The 12110-nt window shown below is 41.8% G+C and overlaps 1 protein-coding gene across 6 annotated transcripts in view; it reads right to left on the reverse strand.

Moving 5' to 3' along the window:
- Nucleotides 1–2062: 2062 nt before the first annotated feature.
- si:dkey-222b8.1 (uncharacterized protein LOC560317 homolog) overlaps nt 2063–12110 on the reverse strand; it is a 54217-nt gene continuing 44169 nt past the window's right edge. For 4 of the 6 annotated variants that reach the window (XM_031278946.2, XM_031278945.2, XM_031278942.2 and 1 more), the window contains 8 exons: nt 11411–11623; nt 10316–10573; nt 6530–6631; nt 5987–6040; nt 5380–5563; nt 3348–3516; nt 2954–3092; nt 2063–2713 (listed from right to left, as the gene is read on the reverse strand). In XM_031278946.2, the coding sequence (XP_031134806.1) occupies nt 2502–2713; nt 2954–3092; nt 3348–3516; nt 5380–5563; nt 5987–6040; nt 6530–6631; nt 10316–10573; nt 11411–11623 (1331 nt within the window). In that variant the 3' untranslated portion in view covers nt 2063–2501. The remainder of the gene's footprint in view (nt 2714–2953; nt 3093–3347; nt 3517–5379; nt 5564–5986; nt 6041–6529; nt 6632–10315; nt 10574–11410; nt 11624–12110) is intronic. The other 2 variants (XM_031278944.2, XM_031278943.2) reach the window with 2 other exon arrangements.

Genomic DNA, 12110 nt, shown 5'->3' on the forward strand with positions numbered 1-12110 from the left:
ACTTGTTGGCTGCTATTTGAAATATGTTCGGTGGGCTAATCAGTTTTATGGTGCTGTTGAATCGGCAACTTTAGTGCAGAAAAATTTTAGCTTCCTTAGTTTTTTTTCTTCTTCTTTTTTCATTCGCTGGCCTAATCTGCGGCGGAGGTGGGTGCGTATCTGCGTGTGTGTAGGCTATGTGTGTCAAGGGAAACTCTAAATTTCAGAGTACCCTCACTGAAACGTCGCGCAACCCCACAGCACCAGCAAAAGAAAATCTCTGGCGCCACCACTGCACACTCCCCACGCACACACACATGCCGGCCCTGCTATTCTCTTAAAGAGATCAACGCATAGGCGCCCGGCTAGCTCAGTTGGTAGAGCGGGCGCCCATATATAGAGGTCTACTCCTTGACGCAGTGGGCCCTGGTTTGACTCCGACCTGCGGCCGAAAATGCCCCAAAAAAATAAATAATAATAAGACATCAACTCACACACCAACGCACAAGTATAAACATCAGGCCACTTACGTAGACTACATCTGCGTGGAGCCTCCACAGAACCATAAAATAGGCTTACGGCTTAAACCCTGAACACTGACTTTACCCAGAGGCTGCAATGGCTCCAAATGGTATAAATGGGAAGGAACTTTGTGGCGACATAGCATGTTATCTTGATTGACGCCAAAACAAGTTATGTATAATTGTTGGTTTGGGACTTTTTATTATTTTACTTGTTAAACCTTCTTTACAGCCAAGGGCGATTTGAAGGTCTTCCATGCTCTTTACACAGTGAACGCAGCATTAAGCAAAATGAAAAGAAACGGTTAATGAATGAACTAGGTGGGCTTGCATTCCTGATTTCATGTTTTTTATGTAGCATTTAAAATCCTTAATGTTAATGTAGTGTTTCTGTGTAAATTTAATATGTTAAACCCCCATGTGCCAATCCTCCTTGTTTACGTTTTTTAATACTTTTGAGCTTCCCCGGTAACTTTTTTTAACATCACAACGCTATCAATTGTGGGTAACTCCCCTTTAGGCGAAGTCTGCAGAGATGCAGACTTATGGAAAGGGTGCATGAAGGGTTCAAAATGTCTGCAAGAAAGCTGTCGTGCACTTGATGATTTGACAGCGGGACAGCCCCAAGCCCTCACAGATTTAGCAGGAACGCACCTCAAAGTCTGCGAGTCTGAGAGTAAACATCGAGATTGGGCCATCCTCAGCATTCAGACTAGAGAACAGAAAGGCTCTCAGGTTTCTGTCTCTGGAGCTGCTGATAGTTGTTTTCCATTAAGCATAACACGTTACAATAAACTTCTTTCTGCTGTAAAACTATAGAGTAAAACTAATGTTCCACAGTAACACATATCAGTTAAATGATCTAGTACTGCTACTGCACATCACAGCACAGTGCATTATAAAGCTAAATAAATACAAAGCTTAGGGAGAGTTGTAGTCAGGGTGATATCAGAGGGCTTCATTGATTGACTTCAGCCTGTCAGTGATGAACAAAGTGTGTGCGCTTTAGACAGAAAACTAAATTGTGACTTTGCACTGTAGTTATGAGGTATTTTGGCTTTGGTGATTAACACCAACCATTTGGTTACATACAGGGTAGCACTGTTTCATTACAAATAACAACAACACTACTTTAAAGCTCAATATTTTTGGCTTTTTAGTCTTTTGGTACAAAAATAAAATAACTTGATCTGAGTGTAATAGGAGGGCTAACCAGATATCAATGCTAACAGTTTGAGTTTCAATCAACATACAGTGAAGAGCACAGTACAAGCACAGAGATGACATAACACTGCTTTCCTTAATTCACACTTCTACATCAGTTCTGTTTTGATAAGACATAAAGAGAACTGTAATGCTGTTTGTATTTACTAACAGCATTTTCCAGTTGCAGTTCTTTTTCTGGAGTGTTTTTCACTCCTGTATAACTTTTTACATGTCTGTGTGTGTGTGTGTGTGTGTGTGTGTGTGTGTGTGTGTGTGTGTGTGTGTGTGTGTGTGTGTGTGTGTGTGTGTGTGTGTGTGTGTGTGTGTGTGTGTGTGTGTGTGTGTGTGTGTGTGAAAATGAATGTGCTCCTACAATTAGAAATCCACATTGCATATAGGGGAACTGGATTTCTGAAACACATCCCTGGATTTCTGCAGTGTATACAAATGTCTTTGGGTCAGAGACAAGTTGATCAGAATATTTACCTTCAGAGCTCCAACTCCCTTGTCTTGGACTTTAGATTAAAGCATTAGAAAAAACATCAGCACTTTGATGTCTGTTTGGCTACAGACATTTTGGTTGCAGTGTGTGTGTGTGTGTGTGTGTGTGTGCATGTGTGTGTTTGTCTGTGAGACAACATGAGTGATGTGTGCATTGATTGTTACAAGCATAATGTGTTGTTTCCTGTGTATTTTTCATTGATTTGCTTTGTGTATTAATTATATAGCATATGTGTCTGTCTGTGTGCACACATTCATAGAATCCAGATTGGAATTTAAACATGGTCTTGGTCCTTAGTTAGCAGGCCCTGGGTCTGCCAATGGCATAGTGTGCAACACCTCATCCAGAAGCTGCAGAGCGCGGTGCAAGTGGACCTCCACCCAGCAGGGCGTGTGTTTGATGCTCTGCCGGGGGTAGTCAGGCCCCCAGCCCTTCACGAAGCTGAGCCGCAGGATGCACAGACGCCTCAGGTCATCCACACCAATCCCAGCCGCTGCAGACAGACCTGTCAGTGAACAAGAGGGAAATCAGAAATGATATCTGATGGTGCTCACTATCAGGGCACTGCTCCATCCCAGTGACATTCACAATGAAGTCAGAGAGAACAGAAAAGAAACTGGAATTAAGTGCAACAGATGACTCAGATTCATCAAATAGTCTAGTCTACATTTTGCATTTGCATCAAATTGCCATCTACCGTGTATTGTTAATGTCGAATGAACGTGAAAGTGTCAACAACACTTACTAACTGCAGGTGCAATGCCTCCGACGCTGCCTGGACCTGGAATATTTCCTGCCACAGCAGCTGCCTGTGCAGCAGCTGCAGCCTGAGCGGTCGCTGCCTGCTGCTGCATCTGTCTGTGGCACTGCCGCAGGTCAAACACCTGAGTGATATGCAAGCAGCTTAGATTACATCTGAAGAAGCATGGCACCATTCATTCTTTAATAACACTTTACAACAGTTTATTCAGTTCCCTATTTGCAGCTAACAATGGCTCGTTTAAATTAGTTGTCATGCCACCTATTTCATTGCTGCTCACTGGTGTGTGAACAAAATAACAAAATAGTTAAATAGTTTAGAAATAGAGAATATATGTGTGTGCATGTCACAAAATGTGACTTCTTGCGTGTGAGCTGACCTTGATGTAGGCTCCAGGATAGATCTTGTGCACAGCATCACCTGGTGCTCGGCCTGCCTCCCTGTCGAGGTAGTAGCTCTGTACAAACACAGCGTGGTCGCTCATACAGCGCATCCACACATCGCCCTCGCCACGACACTCCAGCTGCACACCCTTACCTATGTGCAACCTGGACACACAGGAAAAACACATCAGGACAAACAGACGTGGAACTTCCTATCATTTATTGTAAAAATAAAATGATATGTAGCATTTTCGCCCTTTATTTGACAGATGACAGCGTAAAGGCAGACTGGATGTAGGGGGAGAGAGAGGGGTATGACATGCAACAAAGGTTGTGGTCACATGTGCTGTAGCCATTGGGCTAAGGAGGCGCTCTGGCATTGTCTGTCTGAAAAGAAATGAGATGAGGTGGAAGATGACTCTGCTGTCCTGATACTGTGGGACCACAACAGAAAAGATCTCTGAGATGAGCACATGGTTTTTCAAATGTGGGGTGACACATGAAAACATCCAGTCCATTCAGTCAAATGAATGTTATGTAATGTACCTTTGCACAATGTATTGCATAAAGGACAATGTATTGCATAGTGCATAGTGACTTTACTCCAAAGCGGAAAAAGTAGTAGGAGTATTTTCTTCTACGATCTATTTTACAGAAGGAAAAATTACTTTATTAGCATTCAAAAAGGAGCCATTAACTGGGATTGCAGCTCTCTCAGGGTTACTACACATTTTCAAGGACAAAATGTCCATGAAAAATACAGTTTTTACTCTTTCTAATAGTTGGTCATGTTCATATTCACTTCAAATACTTAAAACTACAGGCACAGTCAATACATTGTCCTTTATGCAATACATTGTGCAAAGGTACATTACATAACATTCATTTGACTGGATGGACTGGATGTTTTCATGTGTCACCCCACATTTGAAAAACCATGTGCTCATCTCAGAGATCTTTTCTGTTGTGGTCCCACAGTATCAGGACAGCAGAGTCATCTTCCACCACATCTCATTTCTTTTCAGACAGACAATGCCAGAGCGCCTCCTTAGCCCAATGGCTACAGCACATGTGACCACAACCTTTGTTGCATGTCATACCCCTCTCTCTCCCCCTACATCCAGTCTGCCTTTACGCTGACGATGACGAATGACCAATAGTGGAATGTAAGAGAGTAAAAGTAATCTCGTATTTTATCTGCTTTTATATGTTTAACTGTTTTAACTGTTCTTCAATGTTTAATTTCTTATACTGCACTGTAACTTTTATTCTCATATTTTATCTGTTTTAAATTTTTTTTTTAATAGTTTTTATGTAAAGCACTTTGAATTGCCCTGTTGCTGAAATGTGCTATACAAATAAAGCTGCCTTGCCTTGCCTTTATTTTTTTTACGTTGCTTTCCAAGCACTAATATCAGTCTGGCCCTGGCTTTCAAGCATAAGGGGAAACGGAACAGATGGTTGTATCAGTGTAATCTTAATGCATTTGATTATAAACTCATTTCAGGATTCAAATCTGAAAAAACAATGCGGCATATTACATACTATTTTACAGCTCTCTAATGACCGATATAGAATTGGTCATTAGGAGAGCCATGAAATATTAAATGAACACTTACTAGGCATTATTCAAAGATAATCTGATTCAAATTCTATTCAAACATAATTTTAGCTGGCTGGCATACTGTACATGGAGGGAGAGGCAGTATGTGGGGAGAAAATTAAGAAATGTACCAAATGCATGCTCTTGGGGAGAATTGTCTCTGTAAGTTATAGAGTGGTCTAGACGTACTCTATCTGTAAAGCGTCCTGACAACAAAACATTGTCACACAGCGACGCAAATTAGAGCTATGTTACCTCAACAGCTGCAGAAATAGTTTGCCGTTATGTTACATTACATGGAAGGGTACCACACAAAAGATTACAGTAACAATTCATTTCATTAAACATAACCAAATTCCATGACTTTTCTAAAGCTTTCAAGCTTTCGACGAAACAGCTATTTTAAATCTATTTAAGAGACGCACCTGGCTCTCTCACTTGCATCTGTGCGGTGGACATTACTCAGCTGGCCCAGGCAAAAGCGATCGCCACCTGACGGGTCAACATAGCCATCCACGGTTACTACAGGGCAGCTGGAGGGCACCTTGAACATCTCACCCACCTGAACGTCCATTTCAAAGTAGGAGATAGAGCACCAAAACTCTGGTCCTGCAATGAAAACAGAGCAAACAGTGTGTGACAAAACTGTGAGTCTGATTTTCCTTCCACCTTTGTGCCCGGATGTGACGCATTCCACCGCAAAAACATGCAGTGTATTCATCACCCCAGATACTGTGGATACATGTCTAATAGGTCATTCTTAAATACACATTCATCATAAACCTAAAACCTACAGTGCACAAGCTCTACCTTTCCCATTTTTACAGTCTTTCTATACTATCTGTCAACGTAGACAAACCACAATGTAAACAGTGATGACATATATGATACACAAGAGTTCCTACTTACTGAGCCCAGTGCAGCAATACTTCTAATAACAGTAGTAAGCAATAGTTGTATGCCAGTTTAAAAATACTGATCAGTGGCAACATGTTCACAGTACATCCACTGTGGTGTGTAATACTCTCTTACCTGGATGGTTGGACACAGAAGGAGGGAAAGAAGTTGAGCCATGATGCTGAGACCCTGGAAGCAGAGGTATAAGTACATTAGCCTGAAGCTGAACCTGATGTGGACATTTGTGGGTGGTGGGAGAGCGAACTTGCATGATTTTAAGGCATACCATAGGCTTTCAGATTTATACAGGCACTATATTTGCATTAGCATCTTGATGCACCACATTACCACTTGATAGTGTAGCTTTGAAATAAATTATGAAAAATTCATACTTTGGCAACTCCTCATGGTAATATCAAACTAGAATTACTGCCTTGCGTTTGCAAACCAGTCAAGATGCAGTTTGTATTGAATTTGTTTGAATTCAATTAAAGGTATTAAGTGTATTGTTTAGCAAAATGTGGACGCTTCCTACACACCTTCAACCCGACAGCACAAAAGATAACATCAGAATAACATCACATCTACAATACAAAAAACACTTAAATAGGAGCAGTGTGATTCTGGGAATGTCACAGAATAAAAGTCAACATCATTTTAGTTTGAAGCATATCTTACAGTGGTGGTTTGGATGATGGAGGGGAGGTTGTTGGTGACCACGGCCGTTCTGCTGGGGTCCAATGGGAGTGTAGGAGGCTGTGCTGCTGCCTGTCCAAACTGCTGAATTACAGGGAAGTAAAGAATGACCAGTGTGACCATGTGCAGTGTCCATCAGCGTGCAGCGCAACAACTTAATGTTCCTTAATTCCTCAGTATATTGTTGATCATTCTCTCTAACTACATGAAAAGAAACCCTACTACATCTGCTTAATGTGTTATTAACCACCCAGCCAGATCTGAATGATTTCAAAATTCTCTGTCTGCTGAAGACACTGAGCTGAAAACCAAGCTGCTGCCATTGACTGCTGCATATCGACAGACTCTTGTTGCAGCTGTGTTAGTTCGCTGGCACATAAAAAAGTACCACACACAGTCTTTAGCACAGCACACACCCCCGAGCTGAAGAACAAGTGCCGCTCCGTGGTAACAGACTATCCTTAGCAGCTCACAGAGTGGGTGAAGGAAGCACAAACACTGATGCTATGCGCTCTTTTGTTAGTAGTATCATAGTTTTTATACGTAGGGGAGGGGTTTTGTTAAGGATGACTGTGCTCATCGAACCATGATTTCAGGCTGCACAAAAAATCCTGGACCCAGAAATGGTGACGGAAATGGTCTGACACCACAATTCAGTACTACACAGTTTACATGCTTTTCACATGATTTTAACAAGTATTTTCTAACATGTATAATGAGTTTAGACAGAAATCACTGATTTAGCTTTACGCATACTCTAACACAGGCTATAATCTGCAGATGCTTCCAGTTAAAACGAATGAACCTGTGAGCTCTTGCACGTTGCTGGTGGAAGAAAAGGAATATCCTCTGGACTCCAAATCACCTTGTTTATGTCTCTCCTACAGCTTGGCACATTTACAGTATTCAGTTAATGAATAGGTTGATGTTGCTAACTTAATTTTTCCTGTGCATGAGAAAGTACAAGAAAAAGAAAAAATACACTACAATACCTGTACAATGCAATACTACAGTTCTGTAATTAATGCTGCTTTCATGAAGATTCATCTTCATTTTTAGTTTTTGTTGACATCATTTCACAGTATTATTTTAAGTGTAAAAACGTAGTATGCATGTTTTAAGTTAACACGCAGTACCTAACCAATACATATTTGTATTTAAAAATAAAATATTTATTTGTGTTAATATCTTATGAATTATTATCCATTACTTGGCAATTGCTGAAGTTTTCCATCCCCTGGAAAACGAAAGAAAGTCTGAGAGCTTATAGGAAGGGCCTCCTGTTCCTCATCACTAATAGAGGAGAAGAAGAACAACCCCAGGTTTCTTTTCAGCACTGGAGCCAGGCTCTACTGAGCCATCTATTCCTCTAACGCTTCTTCCTCTTCTTTTTTGGCATTAAAGGCCTTTATGTAATAGAACAGCTGAAGACATGAAAGGGAAGAGAGCTGGAATGACATGCAGCAAAGGGCCGCAGGTTAGAATTGAACCTGCGGCTGCAGAGGCAAGGACTGAGCCTCTGTACATGGGGCATATGCTCAACCAGGTGAGCTACCCAGGCGCCCCTTCTAGAGCTTCTTTAATAATAAAATTCTAACTATTAGAGATAAAATTCATCACATCTTGCCCTCAAACGGTTCCAGTTTACCTTTAAACGCAGAAACGCTAGAAACAGCTGTAAGACCTTACATATAGACAGCTTTTCTTCTATCGACCTTCACCAATTAATGCTAAAGGTCTCTTCAACTAAGCCATCTACCTGTCTCTTAGACCTCATCCCAACGAGGCTACTTAAATAAGCTTTACCATTGCTTAACACTTCTTTACTAGATATGATCAATATGTCTTTATTAACAGGTTATGTACCGCAGTCATTTAAAGTAGCTGTGATAAAACCTCTTCTGAAAAAACCCACCCTCGATCCTGAGGTCTTAGCCAACTATAGACCTATATCTAACGTTCCCTTTCTCTCCAAGATCTTTGAGAAGGTAGTCGCTAATCAGTTATGTGACTTTCTACAGTACATAATAGTTTATTTGAGGATTTTCAGTCAAGATTTAGAGAGCATCATAGCACAGAGACAACACTGGTGAAAATTACAAATGACCTTCTAGCTGCTTCAGACAAAGGACTTGTCTCCGTACTTGTCTTACTAGATCCTATTTATGGTTGTGCGGTGGGTTCACACAGAGCTTTCGCCATAACATATGTATGTGGCCTGAAGTTTTTACTTGTGCGTTGGTATGTGCGTGGATCTCTCTAAGAGAATAGCATGGCCGGCATGTGTGTGTGCGGGGGGAGTGTGTGGTAGAGCGAGAGAGAGAGAGAGAGTGACGGCGAATAGCATTGGAGCGAGTACCGACTCTAGAGTCATAGTGAGAGAAACAAAGTGTCTCCCCTGTTCTTTCTGACCACGGTGGGAAATCTGGAGCAGGAGAAGTTAACCCTCTCCTTGATTTCATGTTGTTTATGGAGAAGGAGAATCAGGAGAAGAGCAGGTGAAATGCAACGTTACCAAGCCACGGCTGAGTGACGTACATCGCAACGACGTGTAGTTACATTTCTTGAGAGGTGACGTCAGGCTACGGCGTAGGGTTCGGTGTAGGGTCGGTATCTTCACATACCTACGTACGTAGCCACGGCGTAGATTTAACGCAGAAGCATAAATCACACTTTAGTCTATTACAGAGACTGAAACATTTAGTGGGCATTAAAGGAACTGCACTAAGCTTGTATTAAGTCCTTTTTATAGGATCAATCTCAGTTTGTTCATGTTAACGATTAATCCTCCAAGCACGCTAAAGCCATGGTGTTCCACAAGGCTTGGTGCTTGGACCTATTCTATTTACCTTGTACATGCTGCCTCTAGGCAATATTATTAGGAAACACTTTATTAACTTGTACTGTTATGCAGATGATACCAAATTATATCTATCGATCAAGTCAGATGAAACCAATCACTTAGTTAAACTTCAAGCATGCATTGAGGACATAGGATGACCTACAATTTCCTGATGCTTAACTCAGAAAAAACTTAAAACTTGAAGCTATTGTACTTAGCCCCAAACACCTCCAAAGCTCATTATCTAAAGATATGACCAGCTCTTAGTTATGCTGCTATAGGTTTAGACTGCTGGCGGACTTCCTATGACACAGGGAGCTCCTCTCTCCTTCTCTCTCTCTACCTCTGTGTGCATTCATGTCCCATTAATTCCCCGGAGTCCTTGTGCTTTTTTCGCCTCACAGATTTCCTTGGATTGTGGAGGCACCTGGATCAAGTTTACAGCTGCTGCTGTGGTCCTGCTCGATGCCCTGCACTGCTACTACTATTATCATTACTAGTCATAGTTCTATTATCTTTATTTTTTACTATAATTGACACTTTTCATCATGCCCACTGCTATAATTATTATAAATCATATTTCTGTATATTTGTATGTGTGTGTGTGTGTGTGTGTGTGTGTGTGTGTGTGTGTGTGTGTGTGTGTGTGTGTCCCACCCCACCCCTACCCCAAACTGGCAGCGTCAGATGGCCGCCCAACAAGAGTCAGGTTCTGTCCAAGGTCTCTGCCTGTTTAAAGGATGTTTTTCCACACCACTGTCACACCAAATGCTTACCCTAGGGGGGGAATTGTTGTGTCTCTGTGAATTATGTGTGAGTGTGGTCTAGACCTACTCTATCTGTAAAGTGTCCTGAGATAACTTCTGTTATGATTTCACAATATTAATAAAATCAAATTGAATGTATGTGTGTTTGTGTGAACTCACTGTGGAAGGCAGCCTGGCTCTGAGAGTGTTTATTGCTGCTGTATCCGTTCTGTCCATGCGAGTGAGAAGGAGGTAGGGAGGGTTGTTGTGGGTGGGGGGGTTGTGAGGATTGCTGGGCAGCCTGTTGCTGAGGAGGGGATTGGGTTGGGGTCGGAGGCCGTGGTGCCGGGGTCATAATTTGAGCTTGTGGAGATGCAGTTTGGAGACGGCCGTCACCGTGACCGCCCTGCAGGGGTAGCATAGAGCTGGTGCCAGACACTGTAGGGAGAAGAGAGGAACACATCAGGCCTGACATCACCTCTCTCACCTGTGTTTGAGAGCCTACTATTCAAAACAAGTAGCTGCAGCTGTCAGCAGTGTTCAGCTCCTCCCAGCTCATACATATTATTTATCTGCCACCTACCCAAAATAATGTACATAAATCAACCATAATAAGCAAGTCTGATTATGAGTTGGGCCCTGTTCTGACCTGGTTTTAACATCTGTCTTGAGTGATGCGATCACAAGTGGACAGCCCTAGGTCAGTAGAATGTGTCTCCAAATGCGATTGGATCTCACTTACCCGCTCTATATCCAAATAAACACGTACATAATTTCTGTTTGCATAGGCTGGTTGTGTGTGTTTATAAATCTCAGTTGTTCCTCTCACATAAATTAAGTGAAAAATCAACAAAGCGCAGGCCACAGTCCGTCTGTGTGCCGACCATAGACTGTAGGCTATATAAAAGGGTGCTGACATAAGGAGGTCCACTGACGGGTAGCGGGACCTGTGCAGGAGAAAAAAGTGTTCTTAAAGTCTCTGTGTTCAGCTCTTAGTGCGTTTGTAGCTCCTAACTGAATCTCTATGGTTTGAGGTTAAGTTTATATTATAACTGCTTTATTTTACCTTTCATGTTTGCTAGGAATCATCAGGATGCTATTAGAATGTGGACACATGCGGCTCAAACCACATCCAAATGTGTTTTTTGAGATCTGATCTCAATGCGTCCCGAGAGTGTTTTCACCTGTACCTAGAGCTGTCCACTTGTGATCAGATCACTTAGGAAGGATGTTAAAACCAGGTCGGAACGACAATAGAGATAATTAGGAGCTGACCTTTGGGTGAGACAGGCAGGTTAGTGTATCTGGTGACAGGTGGGGGTCCATGGGGCTCAGAGGACAGCTGTGGGGGAGGCAAGGGCTGGCCATAGTGGTCTGGAGGAGGAAGCTTCAGGGCCGCTTGGTGGTCAGACAGAGGCATGCCAGGTGGGAGTTCCATCTGTATACAGTCATGAATGTATTCCTCTTTGATCAGGCCGCCTGGTGCTGCTGCAAGAGGCAAGAGGAACAATAACTATGCTGTACTGCAGTGATTTTAGTGTGGGACATAGAGCTTATAAATCAGAAGATTTGAACACAAACAGCCTCGGAATATGGTGCTCAGGCAATAAACATTCAAACAACCTAATGGAAAAGCATTACTGGCTATTGATATTCAAGTCATTAATACGAGCCCTTAAGGGTCTCGGGTCATTTTGGTTCTGAACTGCTGATTTTGTGTGCATTCATTTTTTAGCACCTTTTAAACTGTCCTTTTTTTTTGCACAAACTCAGTTCATGGTTCAAAAAAGTACACACAAATACACACAATTATAGCAAAAATATATAAGAAATAACCCCTATAATATCTATATATATTTACATGTGAAGTGATTTTATCCCAAATCATTTTGTCTGTAAATCACTGACAATATTAATAATTCAGTTTAAAAAATGTCTTTCAAAAGAACATGTTATGGTGTACAGACATACATTG

The sequence above is a fragment of the Sander lucioperca genome, chromosome 16 (assembly GCF_008315115.2).
Source record: "Sander lucioperca isolate FBNREF2018 chromosome 16, SLUC_FBN_1.2, whole genome shotgun sequence".
NCBI lineage: Eukaryota > Metazoa > Chordata > Actinopteri > Perciformes > Percidae > Sander > Sander lucioperca.